General features: G+C 40.1%; 1 protein-coding gene across 1 annotated transcript; it reads left to right on the top strand.

Moving 5' to 3' along the window:
• The first annotated feature begins 4,829 nt into the window (after positions 1–4,829).
• Positions 4,830–14,053, top strand: wfs1b (Wolfram syndrome 1b (wolframin)). The gene is made up of 10 exons (XM_085425493.1): positions 4,830–5,005; positions 6,296–6,691; positions 9,007–9,083; positions 9,266–9,410; positions 9,521–9,694; positions 9,780–9,860; positions 9,995–10,155; positions 11,067–11,303; positions 11,390–11,508; positions 11,650–14,053. Exons 2-10 carry the CDS (start codon positions 6,298–6,300, stop codon positions 13,196–13,198), a joined length of 2,937 nt encoding a protein of 978 aa, XP_085281619.1. The 5' UTR covers positions 4,830–5,005; positions 6,296–6,297; the 3' UTR covers positions 13,199–14,053.
• The last annotated feature ends 1,638 nt before the right edge of the window (positions 14,054–15,691 follow it).

Genomic DNA, 15,691 nt, shown 5'->3' on the forward strand with positions numbered 1-15,691 from the left:
CAAAGTTTTTACTTGGAGCCTGTGTTTGTGTTTTGTATTGTGAACGACAGAATTATCAAGAGCTTTCAACGGGGGTGTGTGTGATATTTTCCCTTCATTAGTTATCAGAATTAATTCATTTCAAATATTTGCTTATTGGGACATTAGTCTACGCCAGATAATAAGGAATACAATTAAAAAATAGAAAAATGAATAATATTTTCAGATTCATTATCCTTTACATCTTTATAAGGCCAAAGTTGAGTATTACTGTCTTCTTATGTGTTTCCAAGTTTATTTTCTTACTTTTTAACACACTGTTTCTGATTAATATCCTTTCATCATTTCACCTTATGACCCCCAAAATCCTTTTGCAATCAGTTTAAGTGTTTTATTGATGCCTCTGAATCGTCCTTTGTGCTTGTTTTGTATTGTGTTAATTATTAATTATAAATTTGATGGTGTTGATAATTTTCAGTATATTTCATTTAAAACCTACTGTGCTTCTTACCGTGCTTCATTGTATGAACTAAATAACCTTATCATACAACCTCAGTGTGTTCAATAGTGTTACTGTGATGCTCTAAATGATGTAATTACATGTGTGTATGGGTATATTTCTTTTATTCTAGGACAATATGACTTGTCAGATCACAAAAGTAGGTGAAATACTCTGATATTATGACAGTGGCGTGAGTGTGACCCAGTTTCTAGAGACTGTATTACTTACGCACAGCTGCCTGTCTCTGCCTCTCCACACTGTGCCTGCCTGTCTGCCATTCACCAGCAGGGCCACATACATGCATGCTCACAGTTTTCTGTGGCAGCAACATATGCGGCCCATTATTTCAAGGCACAGGAAGTGGAAGAGGCAAAACACACAGTCCGTAAGGAGTTTTAATTGTGTACATTAGTCTTTGCCTGTGTCGTGACCTATTCCGAGCTGTCACGGATCATATTTGCATGTACAGGACATTTTAGAGTGAGATAATGCAGGCAAAGCAGATAGGGTGAGTTTGGCTGCACTGCTGTCATGCTCCTGCTCAGGCCAGCAGACACACAGATGGAGTGATTAAAATCAAAAGAAACAGCAACAAAAAATATTGAAATAATTGTGTGTTTGGTTTTATTTTGGTGAAGCATTGTCTCATGGTGCAAATGTGAGAGAACTGTAACGATTGTTTCTGTGAATTGATTTGCCTGAGGTACTTTTTTTTTTTTTTTAGCCAGCATTATATTTTTTTAGTCTGTTTTTGTACAGTGCCCACTCTGAAAAAACAACAGGAGTAGAGTTCACAGAAACAGGATAAAGGAACTTTTCCTTTTGACGTCAATCTAACCTTGTGATTAGGTCTTGTGATTTCTCTCTGTAAATTAACTAAATGTTAAATCAGCTTATTTACATTTCTTTTGTCTGGTTATAAGAAACATGGTAAAGTGGGAAGTCACCGCTTTTATTAACTTAACATAATCATCTTAGCTTCTCGGCATATCCCTGAGAGCTGTCCATAATAAGCTTAACATATTCATGACTGTGTGCAGATTAAACTTTTAGAGATGGCTCTTAGTATTCAGGGGAGCCCTAAGAATCAGATGAGGAATATATCAAACTACTTAGTTGTTTATGCAGGATTTTATGGAAACACACAGGCAGTCACATGACTGGTAAAACATTCACCTTTTAGTCCATGTCTGCAGCCATCCACTAAACTGACCTATTTAACACAACGTAAACTCGAGCCTCCAGTGCTCATGCTGACGTAACACTTTCATATGAAGGTAATTAGGATTCCCAGGCATGACTCACTGCTGTTAGTCACTAAAAATCAGAGCCTGATGTTCCATGTCTATTTCCAAAACCTTCATTCAGATTATGAATGAATGACTTCATCTGTCTTTAAGGCGTTTTCACCTGTTAAAGCACTTTCAAAGAAAGTAAAGGAGATTTTTCTCTACGTTGACCATTTAGCCAAAATACGATATGTTTAATGGAAAAACTGCTTTCAAAAGCACTCAGATGTTCCACTAGAAAGCACTAGTATTTAAAAGCTCAAGAAATACAGTGTACCATTATAGCCACATCACGGGGAGTGTGAGTCAGCCACAACAGTTATTGTGTTGTATTAGCATCGTTTTTGGGGTGGAAAAAAGTTTAAACAATGTGTTGCATAACTTTTCAGTTTGTAATTGAACCTCTGATATTAAGATAGAAATCTTACTTTAGAGCTTGTATTTATGCTATGCACTGTGAATTACTGCATCTAAAATCACATTAAATTCTGTACCAGTATTGTGGCGTTTTCATCTATTGAGACAAAGCACGTAATATCAAGATCAACAACCAAGATCTAAACAGTTACAACTAAAGCTTGTTTCCATGCAATTATTTCTGCCGTCATTGTGTAAGTGCTGTGTTTTCCTCCACCCTTGTTTCTCTCAAGGCTCAAAACTGCCAGATCAATATGTGAGTTCTGCCTGAAGCTGGGAATTAACCCATGGGAAGGAGTTGAGTTTTCCACATTTAAAAAGCCTGTTGGAATTTCCAGTGATTTAAGCACGTTGAGACTTTTTGGAGTTATATTAATCCAAGTGGTTCATGTTTCAAGATATTTAGACAGTGGCCCTGTATGAGAGTTGGATTACTTCATTTCAATCCTCAATGTAAAGCGGATTGCAGGACAACATGTTGCTTGCCTGTGATGTCGTTTATATATTTCTTATCAACAAATGCTACGTAAAGACTATGTGCTTTACAAAAATGTTCCTTGGGTCTTGTATTTGACCAAAGTATCAGCTGGATGCAGTGCACCCAGTACAGCAGCCCATTTCTCTACAGAGAGCAACTTCAAAGGTCAAAACAGTGACTGGGCTGCATTTGAGTTAGAAATACTCACCTTCACTCCAGTCAGTGTCCGTTCTCATATAACCCTTCTGGTTGCTATGTTACAGACCATACCTCATCTCCTCCTCCTCCTTCTCAGATCGCTCTTCCTGTGAGAGATATTGGGTTTACAGGGGGACTCTGTAGGCGAAGCTTCTATTTTACATACAGAGACCTGTTACCTAGAGACAGAGGAGGCGATTCAAGTGCATCCTGGACAAAATCTCTCAGTGCCATGTTGTGTCATGTAACCGTTTCCAATCACTGCAGCTGCATGAGAAAGTTTACCAGACAGAAAACATGATGGGGAGTCTCCATTACTTGAGTCTTGAGTCATTACTTCCTGGAGGGTATACACTGAAAGTGAGAGAGAAAGCAAGCAGACTGGAGTTATTAAGAACAGCCTGTTTCAGGGTTCAATTACCTCAGTAATTACCACATTTTAAAAACCCACAACTGTTGACTGTGACCGTCTCAGGCACGGGCAGTGCAGTCCTGACAAATCTGCAAAGGGGATTTGCATAATCAAAAGATCTGGACTCATAACAAGCTAAATAATACAAATACCTATCCAGAGCTGATTTGCTTAGTTTAGGAGAGACACATCTCTGAGTGCATGTGTGTCTAAGCCCATTTAAAAGACAGATTTCCTGATGTATGCAGATTGCAGGTGTGCATACATGTGAGAGACCAAAAGCACTGTAAGGGTCCTGATTATCCTCTCAACTGGATTGTGTTAATCTACTAATCGAGAACCATTTACATAACTGCTTTAGTGCAACTGCAGTTAAGCAATTACTGCCCTCATTTCCATCTTTTCCCACAGTGTGCTATCTACTCTTGAACTTTCTACACTTGAACTTTAATCTCACTCTTTCCCCCCCGAGTCCCAATGTCTTTAAACTCCTTTAATTGTCTGCACTCCTTCCTTCCTTTTTTTTTACTAAGTGCCCTTCCTCCGAGCATAGTCTGAACTGAATGTTTTCCTTTTCTTGTCTGTTACTGAGACTCTTGCAGATCTTATAGTCTGATCTCAATCAACACATTATTTTTCACAGAATGAAACCTGCAAGATGTTTATTCCATTCCATTCATATATTTAGTGGCATGCTGTCACACTTTTTAAAAAATCTATTATGTTACCCTGTAAATAGCTTTAACTTGTCTGCACTCTATGTGTGGATCTTAATCTGTGGAGTCTGGATAAAATTATTACACATGCTTGTGGGAGAAAGACTCTAAAGTAAACCTGATTGCTTAATTGTTTGGCGTAACACCTTACACTGGTATTTCTTAAATTTGACTTACAGTAAATTACACTATTTTTGCAAATTTCCACAATCAATTTGACAGTCCTAGCTTTGCATCTTTCCCTCATTACAGCATCATTCTTTATCATATCATAATAGTGATACATAATAAACAAAGGATTTAATCTTTGCTATATGGAGAAAGAGCAGGGGAAGGATTATGTTTCTACTTAGAATAAAAGTATTTAAATAAATACTAAAGAAAAGCACATTTCTTTTCTAATAATTTTTCAACAAAACAAATCCACTTCAATTATCAAAACCCATACATTTAATTATGAGTATAGCTAAGTTTAGTTTAGTTTTATGTTGCCATCTGTTGGTACAAAATCAATATTGCGTTTTTGCGAGCATAAAAAATATACATCGATAAACGACTCATAAAAACAAATAGGAGAATTTAAAGGAACCTCGAGCTCTAAAATAGTAACTCGTTGTTAGACGTAGTCCGTTGAACTCATTTTTTTCTGTCCTCATGCTAAATGAATTCTAACAAATGTTCTCGATATATTAGTCGTTCGACAGTTGATTTCTCTTGACTTTAGGGTTATTTGAACTTCCTGCCACTGCAGCCAATCAAATCCTAATCAATAAAAACAAGCTTTCGGCGCTTTCCAATCACATTGCGCAGAATGAAAAGTGGGCGTGGACGTGGAGTGGAGCAGCTGACAGACTTTCCGGCGCGTCGTGTGTGCTTGGAGTTTGACCACAAAAAACAGAGGACGTGCGGATTTCAGGGGGGGGTGGAAGAATGAGTTGGGACTCTAAATAGTGAACAAACCGAGAAGCAATTTAATCTGGAGGGTTTAATTAAACTGGTGTTGTCACGGGAAAGGTAAGCCGACATTAGAAGTGTTGAATGTCAGCGCTCGTTAGCGTTAGCTCCTAAAGCACCGGTTATTTCAGCTAACGCCTCCTGCCACATCCAATTGCTGCTGTCTTTTTAATATCAAATGCAGTAGCCCTATATATAGAAATGGCATTGTGTATGTGTGTATATAGCGTTCTTTTTGCCGCTAACGTTTATTAAGAGTGCTAAATTTAGTTTGGAAGTCCCCTTTATCGGCAAAGTTATTGTCATCGGAGCCCTGTCCTGCTTATCCAAGAGGGGCACCAGGACACTTGATTTGCAGTCATTGCACTTTAAGGATGTCACCTTCTCAATATAGCTACCCAGGGCTCGGTTAATAATATCTAAAATAGACTATAGACTTCGTAGCACACATCTGAACAAAATTGTGTGTGGGATTATTTGGCCTTAATTAGTAAAAGGAAAGGAGCTTTCTAGGATAACAGAGGTAAATATTACATTTGTTTTGGAAATCTGCCTGAGTCTGAGCTACGTGGCTGAGATCTGTTGGTTTCGTCTGTAGTATGAAAGCAGCTTTTCTTTTATAGTAATCAAATGACACATTTTACATCAATTATGCACAATATTAAAACCTATGAGAGGTTTACTGAAGACAATTGAAAGTCTTGTTATAAATTCTGAGAAGTTTTGGTAGTGGTATTCATGTGGTTGACATACCACCTTCCTAAACACTTTGTGAGACCAAGCACACCCCTCCACACTTAAAAAACAAAAAACAAAAAAAACCAAACACACTAAAAATCTAATTTAAAAATTCCTCATGAATATTTGGTACATACTGCATTCAGTTCATTTTTATTTATATAGCACTAATTCACAACAACAGTCCTACCAAGACACGTTATATTATATTGTAAAGACACTAGAATATTGAAAATGGGAAGAAACCACAACAATCACATGGCCCCCTATGAGTAAGCACTTGGTGACAGTGGCAAAAACCAGGCTCAAGGAAGACAGCCATCGGCTGTGACTGGTTGTTTGATTGTCCCCCCCCCCGTAAAATCTCACTCATGTGATGATGAGGGAACACAACCTTTCAAAACACCTGTTACTTTGCAACAGGTGCACTCTGTTAGCTGCTTGTCCTTGAACATGTGCTTCATACTGTATATGCATTGCTGTTTTTCACACACTGCAGCATTACTAGTATTACCACAGTAATGTTTTGTTCATAATTTTTCATAAATCACAGGGATTGTGTTTGTTCCCCAAAACATTCCTAATTGATTAAAAAATCTGATGTAATTTCAGCCATGGATCCTTCACTAACTGCCAGTTCATCCGCCTCCAAACTGGACCCTTCGTCTCCTACCACCCTGAGACCCGGACCTTCTTCTCGCAGCTCATCTGTCAACTCAACTACGACAAATTCAAACTGGCCAAATCCTAAACTCACAATGCCAACACCTCCAGCAACACCCTCATCTTCTCCCTCTACTGCCTCCCCTCGGACTTCCCCAAATCCTCTTTACCGCTCTTCCTCCCTTTCCACACCGACAACCTCGCCTCTTCGGCAACCAATCAGGAGCCTCTCCCAGGGGGGCAGATCTCAGCTAAACGCCGCGTCTACGGGGAATCCCGTGACTGGATCATCAGCTGCTGGAGGTCCTGCAACAATTCCACAGACTCCTCCCACACCAGAGCAAGGTGAGAATCAAAACTGACCTTCGACCTTCACTTTGCACTTCTTCAGGAATCAGTGCAGCCAACACTCCCAGGTTACTGTGTATGTGCAGTGCAGTGTTTCCATGACCACAGACATTTACCTCAGCATGTAAAGCAGCCTCTCCCTTTTTGCTGACCTGAAGAGAAAAGATGGTTTCACATGTGTTTTTTAAACTAAACAAATACGGTATGCAAGTAAGACGTCTTTTGGTTGAAGGGGAATAGCACTTTTTATCTTTTTAACCCTTTGCAGTGATTTATATATATTTAGCTTACCTGCTCAGTCATTTCATAAGTAAACACTTTCCAGTTTCTTTAACTGTCTAAAATAATATAATTAAGTGTCTTAAAGTTCTGAATGTACTGAAAGTAAAACAGGGAGATGGACTGCACCACTGTGGAAGTGTTTGCACACCAGGAGAATGAGCAGCAGCTGTTTGCTGTGCTAAATAAACAGTTATTTTAGAGCTCAGGCAGATGGTTAAAGTGTACGTGGCTTTACCAGTGTAAGTTACTGGATGCTTCACATTTTCTTCTGCTTCTTGAGATCCGCAGGCACAGGCAGACCACACCTTCACTCACCAGTATCACTTACAGCCCGCATGACGGAAAAGTGTTTCCACATCTGTTTTTCCTGCTGTTAGTTTTAAACAGAACAAATATGACCGCTTACTTTACGGGAAGCGGACACATTTTCGGTGTGAGATCCTGTTCCTTTGGAGAACTGGGATTTAAGAGTAGCAGAAATCATTAGCCAAAGGAAGATGATAATTAAACCAAGAGGGCTCTGTGGTATTATCAGGTCTTGTCAAGGCCAAAGCTGTTTCTGGAAGGATGTGACTCATGCTCATGCACTGGGATCACTGATGTCACAGATTGCCACACTGAGCTGGTGTCTTGTTTCTATTTTTGTTTGTTGGGAACATCTGCAGAGTATTTAAAAATGTAGAGTAATAAGGAGTAGTTGCTCCTTTGAAAAACCCGAAGAAAACCTAATATATTAAATAGCTGGGTTTTGGTTTTTTTGGGGTTTTTTTTTAAGTGGGCATAATATCAAGCTCCATATGTTTATTCTTGGACTTTTCTTGGTTAGCTCTGCGTGAATTAGAGTTCAAAGTAATTCATATTTTTCTTATACAATGTCGTTCATCCACTGCCTGAACCAAATGATTTTATCTCTCTTACCTTTAAGGCCACCATCCTCTGATTGGCTGTTGCTCTCTAACAGAAGGTTTAAACAGCACCCTGTGTGGGACAGCTGTGCTCACTTTCAAAGCTGTGTCCCTGAAATGATCACATAGAGTACAGCAGGGAGGTTTTTTTGTAAGACAAACTGGAAGTTGGTATGACTTCGGTTCCCTGGACAAATGGCATCTTTCTATATGATTTTGAGTTAAAAATAAATAAATAAATAAAAAAACTTTAGGAAAATAAAACCACTGAAGTCGTGTTAAAGTCACTGGCATGTTTTGCTCAGCCTTATTAACACAACTAACAGAACTTCAGCGGTGGTTCAATCATAATTGCTGCTGGCAGAAGTAAAGGGCTAGTGTTAGGCTTCAGTTGGCGAGGAGTGAGCATGATTGGTTGTCTTTCTGTCTCTCTGTGTTAACCCTGTAAATGGACTGGCACTCTATTACAGCTGAGATAGGCTCCATTGAAATGTCATTCAATCTGACATGTAAAACCTTCAAAATTTACAAATGTGATATTTGTATGTATATTATATGGTAAAACAACACATTTGAAAATGTCTAAAGCTCGAGTTAAATACACATCTTATTTAAAGGATCCAACCAAAACCCTGTTCAAATCACCCATTGACTCTGAAACAATGGAACCAAAGGTCCCTTCCAAATCCAGCAGGTCTCAATGAACTCTTTGCCCCTTGGACACCTACTAGGGGGTAACCCTTAGTTTCTGTCATTATCATGCCAGTTTCCAGAGCTTTCTATTAGGAATTACAAAACTAACTGGTTAAAAACTGAAGCATTAATTTCAGCCTAACAGTTATAACTTGTATTATATATGCTTACTAATAAAGATATTTAAAACGAAATAGGTTCTTAGTTTTTCCAAGGCCAGCCCCAGTAAGCTGTACAAGCAGATATCACCCTAACTGGCCTCTGATGCACACCCAGTGCTCTGGAAGCGGGCTAGAAATACCACAGAAAACAATGATTAAAAAAAAGAAAAAAGAAAAACAAGGGTTACCTTAGTAGGTGTCCAAGGTGGAAAGATTTGAAAGAGCCCTAAAATCTACTGGATGGATTTTGAAAATGTATTTTCTGTTTCAGAGGAGCCAGAGGAGGAGGTCAGCTTTGAGGATTTGGAGGAGAGAGCAAAGTCAGGTGATGCCAAAGCACAGACTAAGGTTAGTGGCAATGATCATACTGCAGACACTGTGGACTTTAGTCGCCATATGGTGATGACAGAGCATATGAGCTAAGTAATTATACATTTTATTTTAGAGTGACATGCTGATAGGACGGACAGGTCACTAAGTCACAGTAATGCTTGTGTTGCAAGTCTAAAAGTCTGTGTGTGTCTGCACAGATGGGCCGCTACTTCCTGGCATTGGCAGAAGAAAGCGATGAAGAACTGAACAACTGCACAGCGGTCACTTGGCTCGTCCAGGCTGCTAAACAGGGCCGCAAGGATGCGGTCAGACTGCTGCAGCAGTGTTTGGCCTCCAGGAAAGGTATGACTGCTACTCTTAGTGCACAGCTTTTAGAAGAATGGAACCAGTGTGAAACTGGAGCATGATTGAGCTAATGTTCGTCTGTGCATTCATCCTCATTTGTTCTTCAGGCATCACACTGGAAAACTTTGAGGAGGTGAAGAAGTTGTGTACAGAGACTCGTTTTGAGAGAGGAGTGAGGAAGGCAGCTCTGCTCATGTACTGGAAGTTAAACCCAGAGAGGAAGAAGTCGGTGCCCGTTTCTGAGATGCTAGAGAACGTTGAACATGTTAACACAGAGCCGGGTCCGAGAGGAATAATACTGTATTTCAAATCATTTACATTTTGAAGGCATTCATTTTTTTAAATTATACTTTCTACCCTCTGCAGACACACCAGTTTCCCCTGGTCCCCTAAACAGGTCTGCTAAGAAACAGAGGAGAGTCTTGGAGACTATGGTCACCAGTGAGGGTATGTGTGGTCTGAAATGTGTCTTCTAATGGGATTAAACATGCACAATTTGTCATTTCCTCAAGCCCAAAGTGTCCTACAGACCTGTCAGAGTAAAATAAAAGTACTAATATTTCTTCTGTACTTCTTTGCAGCCAGTTCCCATGTGGGTCTTGATGACTTTGTTGAGATGACCAAGAAGTACGCCCAGGGTATTGCACCCTCACCAGTTATGGCTGCTGCAGGAGGGGATGATGATGATGACGATGATGAAATAGTAGTGAAAAATCCAGATGAACTGCCCCTGCATCAAAAGGTGGTTTGGGGGGTAGTGGTCTGCCTTTGTCATCTTCTTTTCACGCTCTGCTTGTCTTGAGTTTAGTAAATCTGTGAAAAAATGAAAGAAATTCTGCAACTTAATCAGTTTCGGTCCTGCTATGTTTTCATTCTTTCACTATTAGCCTTTGTGGAAGAAAATCAACCATCTAATTATATTTCTAAATCATTTTCCATTCCTTTGTGTTAATATTCAGTTGGAAGCTGGTTTATTACACATAATAACAGCTCAAGTGAAGCTTGATCAGTCAGGATGTGAATGTTCACCTGACATAAATTCACCTGAAGCACGACCAGGTGTGCAGCCAAAGCTTCACCTGTGTAGTCGTCAGTTGATATGATCCTTAATTTAACAGCCAGAAATAATTCAAATACACTCACTGAATGAACATTAAAAGTTGCAGTGCACTGAAAATTTTAACCAGTCACAAATGATAATGTTTTTTGGGACTTCAGATTTCCGGTGAACTTCTTTTTTTGTTTGTTTGTTTGTTTTTTCGGGGAGTATTCCTGGCTTCTTTTGGACCAGATTATGAATAATAATTAATAGCTTCATCAAAAGGGGGGGGGAGCATCAGTTGTATAGCTAGTTTTAAGTGTTCAGGTCTAAACTAAACTGATTTTCTCAGGATCATCTCATTAACTAGATCTGCACCTTCTCTTTTTCCACCGTATTTCTAAAAAATAAATAAATAAATAAATTTCCCCAAAGAAACACATTAAATAGCCTTCAAGTCCTTGTGGGAAGTGGGTTTCATAGGTTCGTCTTATCAAGGCAGCTGTTTTAACATCACCAGAAAAAGTTTTTTAGTCATTCAATTTTTAAAAATTTTGTTTGTCTGATTTCATCTCTGCGACGTACTGATTCTGTCTTCCTTGTTTTTTTCAAAGCTGCTGAAGTTTCCTCTATACGCCCTTCTCGAGATAAAAGAGCATCTTATCGACTGGGCATCACGAGCGGGCATGCAGTGGCTCAGCGCCCTGATCCCCACCCACCACGTTAACGCACTTATATTCTTCTTTATCATCTCCAACCTCACAATCGAGTTCTTCATCTTCATCATCCCCCTGCTGGTTTTCTACCTCTCGTTCTTCTCCATGGTCATCTGCACACTGCGTGTATTTCAGGTTTGTCACGATGTACTAGACGTATTTATTGATTTCTGATAATATAGTACCTTTGTTTTATTAAAACAAAACATTTTTTTCTACAGAATTCTAAAGCGTGGGAACATTTCCAGGCTCTGACAGACCTGCTTGCTCAGTTTGAACCTGGTCTCGACCTGGAGCAGGCTGAGACCAACTTTGGATGGACACACTTGGAGCCTTATCTGTAAGTCCACATCACTCAGTTGCCAGTAGTTTAATAATGTAAAGATTAGCTTCAATTTGATCTTTTCTTCCTTTAATATTACCATAAAGAAGAATTGAATTGTTTCTGCAGGAGAACAATTACTTTTTTTTGCTTTATCAGGTACTTCCTGCTCTCGGTGGTCTTTGTGGTTTTCTCCTTCCCTGTAGCTGATAAATCCTGGATCCCCTGCTCAGAACTGGCTGCTGTTGCTCTTTTCTTCACCATTACCGCCTTCCTCAGCCTTCATGCCTCAGCTCAGCTCTTCGCTCGTAAAGCCCTCGTCACAGAGGTCCTCTCTGGAGCATGCTCCCTCACTCAATTCTTCCCGGAGTCCCTGTGGTTCCTCCGAATGTTCGGGAAGACTTTCATCACTGTGCCTCTTGGAGATATCATGGCATTAAACCTGGGGATGCCATGTCTGCTGTATGGACACCTTGTCTATCTCCTCTTCCGTATGGCCCAGCTGAGAGGCTTTAAGGGCACCTATCTGTGCTTGGTGCCCTACTTGGTTTGCTTCACTTGGTGCGAGCTTTGCTTGGTGTTCCTTAATAATGCCTCGGCAATAGGACTCATCCGCACATGTGTGGGCTACTTCCTCTTCCTGTTTGCCCTTCCTATACTTTCACTGGGTATGGCTGCGATGCTCATCATCCAGTTAGTGCAGTGGTTTCTCACCCTGGAGGTCACCAAGATGGTGGTCACGCTGACTGTTTGCTTTGTGCCGGTGGTGCTGAGGCTTTGGACTCGCTTCAGCCTCAACCCCATCAAGGTGTTTCGGTCTTTGTCGCGGAGCAGTGTTGTCAAGCTCATCCTGGTTTGGCTCAGTGCTGTGGTGCTCTTCTGCTGGATGTACGTCTACAGGTCTGAGGGCATGAAGGTGTACAACTCCACCCTGACGTGGCCTGAGTACAGCAACCTTTGCGGCCCTCTGGCCTGGAAGGAGTCCAACATGGCCCAAACCCAGATTCTCTGCTCTCATCTGGAAGGACATCGTGTCACATGGACGGGACGATTCAAATATGTCCGTGTGACCGACATTGAGAACGGGCCGCAGTCGGTTATCAACCTGCTGCCTGTATTTGTAGGGAACTGGATGCGGTGCCTGTACGGTGAGCCATATCCTCTGTGTGATGACTTGAAGAATGCGACCGCCGAGCCCCAGCCTCTGCCCGCCCCAGCTCCTCCTCCTGAAGATCCTCTGTGTAAACTTAAAAAACTGGCAAAGCACGAATGTCACATCAAACGGTTTGACCGATACAAGTTTGAAGTTACAATGGGCATGCCGCTCGAGAGGAAATCCAGGAACGGGACGATCATCGAGGATGAAGACGCTACTAAGGACATAGTACTGCGGGCTAGTAACGAGTTCAAGTCTGTGCTTTTACACTTAAACACTGGCAGCCTGGTGGAGTTCAGTACCATACTGGAGGGGCGTTTAGGCTCCAAATGGCCTGTGTTTGAACTGAAAGCCATTCACTGCATGTCATGCGGCGACGCCCGCCTTCCCAGCCGCAGACAGTACAAGATTGAACATGACTGGAGGCGTACGGCCCAGAATGCCCTCCAGTTCGGTTTTGACTTCTTCTTCAACCCCTTCCTGACTGCACAGCTCGGACAACACTCAGAGACGGAGACCGAAGCAGAGGTTGTGACAAAGCAGGGAGGATAGACGAGATGGTTGGGGGATAACACTGTCATCAGTGAAGAACACTAATGATTTTTACCCACTGATCTTAAAAGAATCAGACAGCAATATTTTTGAGTGTCTTACTGTAGAAAAGTAGATGGACCTTCAGATATGTGATCTATCGTGTGTGTGTGTGTGTGTGTGTGTGTGTGTCTCTTTTGAGCCAAAATGCGTGACTACATATAATGAAGAAACAGTTAATGCTAAAAAACAAGAAGCACACAACAATGTGGTTTTTAAGTACTTTACTGCCGAACGCCACATGAGGAAAAACGTCATGTAAACCTCGCTGTGTTCAGCTTGTTATGAACATTTCATCCGGTTTAAGCTAATCATCTTAAGTATAGTAATGACATGATTTTGATTTGTTACTGGATGCTATGCAAACACTACATCTGCAAATCTTTCTGTATGTCGTGACTTTTTGTGGCCAAAACCATCAGTGTTGATCTTCTGCACTTGCCTTGTTGAAGTGCACATGCATCGTTGTGTAGCTACCGCTGTTGAAGGCAAGGTTGTCATATAGATATGTTTTGCCTATAATTATTTAACGTACATACAGATTTCAAGTGCCTTCTGAAGCATATTATTTGGGAGCAATTAGACTAAATTAAGTCTCTAAGAGCTCTGCTGCATCAGAGCTTTTATTTATTACAGAACAGTTAACCAGGTTTGGCTTTCTTTACCTTCATGTCTGTCTTCTCTGTATTTGTCGTCATCTCTGCTGTGCAGGGATTTAATATATTGATTAATATATTTGCGATCCCAGAGTGATGATGTGGTTTAAGTTAGGTTGTCACTACTTTTTTCTGTACTGTGTCCTATAAATATTTTAAGAAATCAAATGTGTGTGTGTTGCAGTTTTATTAAAAAATCATTTATATTTTACTGATCTTTAGACACAAAATTCAAACAAGATCCTAGCCCTTATGTAATTTATTGGATTTTTCTTGCATTAAACACTCACTGGCCACTTTATTAATCATATCTTGCTAGTACCCTGGACCTCCCTTTTGCCTTCAGCACTGCTTTAATTTTTCATGGCACAAATTCAGCAAGATTCAGGGAACATTCCTCAGAGAGTTTGTTTCATGTTGACATGACAGCATCATACAGATGCTGCAGATTTGCCAGCTGCACCTCCATAATGTGAATCTCCTGTTCCGCCACATCCCAAAGGTGCTAAGATGGAACTCACTGATTTTCTCACAGTGAACTCACTGTCATGCTCAACAAACCAGTTTGAGATGATTTGAACGTGGTAGTGAACATGGTGTGATATCCTGCTGGAAGAAGCCAACAGAAGACGGGTACACGGTGAGCATAAAGGGATGGACGTGGTCAGCAACAATACTCTGTAAATAAAATGCTATTAATTTTGTAGTAAAGGGCCCAAAGTATTCCAAGAAAATATCCCCCACATCATTACACTCCCATGACCGGGCAAAAGTGTTCATGATCCATGTTTTCATCTTAATTACGCCAAATTCTGACACGACTTTCTATGTAAAACACAACTTTGTGATAGGAGCAGAACCATTTAAAATTATTATTTAACGCAAGCGCCTTTCCTGCTACAAGTTAATGTGTCCAATAAGAAGAGTTTGATTTACACTGGAACAATGAAGACGGTGAACAACACACAAAATGATTCGATTTTCAGCAGAGACTGAAAGAAAAACTTCTGATATTTATGAAGCGTTAACACAAGTTATTTTTAAATTATGAAGAAATGTATTTTGCTCAGATTAACTGTCATTAAAGCATAAAATAGATGATTGTGGGGGTTTTAAACTCAAGTTTAGGCAGATAGAAGAAGAAAGATAACCAGACAGAAAAAATGTGCAGAATCATGAAACTTGGTAATTATTTCAATTAAATTCATTCATTATTAAATCCCTTAGCAATTTTAAATCCACATGTAATAAGTGCATAATAGCACAAGGTGGCGCCTTACACTACATAACTTGAAAAGCCATATAAAGGGTACATATTAACAGTTAAGCAATGTTAGGACTTCCTAACTAAACAGTAATGAAAATCACAATGATACGCCCATTGGATGCAATTTCGTTGAAATCTTTATTCAGAAAAAAACATATTAACATTATTTATAACTGTTCGTTTGACAATTTTGATGTCATCAACATACATTAACACAAAAATATGTGGCTTAGTGTGGTAAGGACGTGGAGTAGGCTACAACCGACAGAAAAAAGCAAAAGGAACAAAAAAGGACAGATAAAAGAATTTGCTGTTTTCTAAAAAATAAACACATCAGCAAAGTTATCAGTGAGGAAGGCCGAAGAGATTAAAGTACCATCTCTTTGCTGTAGCTTTGGAGGCAGTCATCAGTACCGATGATCAAGTCTGCAGTCCGTTTATGGTTGTTTAAAAACAACGAAACCTCATACATGTCAAAAACCGAGCTGATATATACAGACACCATTTAGGCCCTTAGATTTTTTTGTCTTT

This window comes from Rhamphochromis longiceps, linkage group LG2 (genome assembly GCF_057381845.1).
Source record: "Rhamphochromis longiceps isolate RC_006_pf linkage group LG2, R_longiceps_female_GT1.1, whole genome shotgun sequence".
NCBI classification, from domain to species: domain Eukaryota; kingdom Metazoa; phylum Chordata; class Actinopteri; order Cichliformes; family Cichlidae; genus Rhamphochromis; species Rhamphochromis longiceps.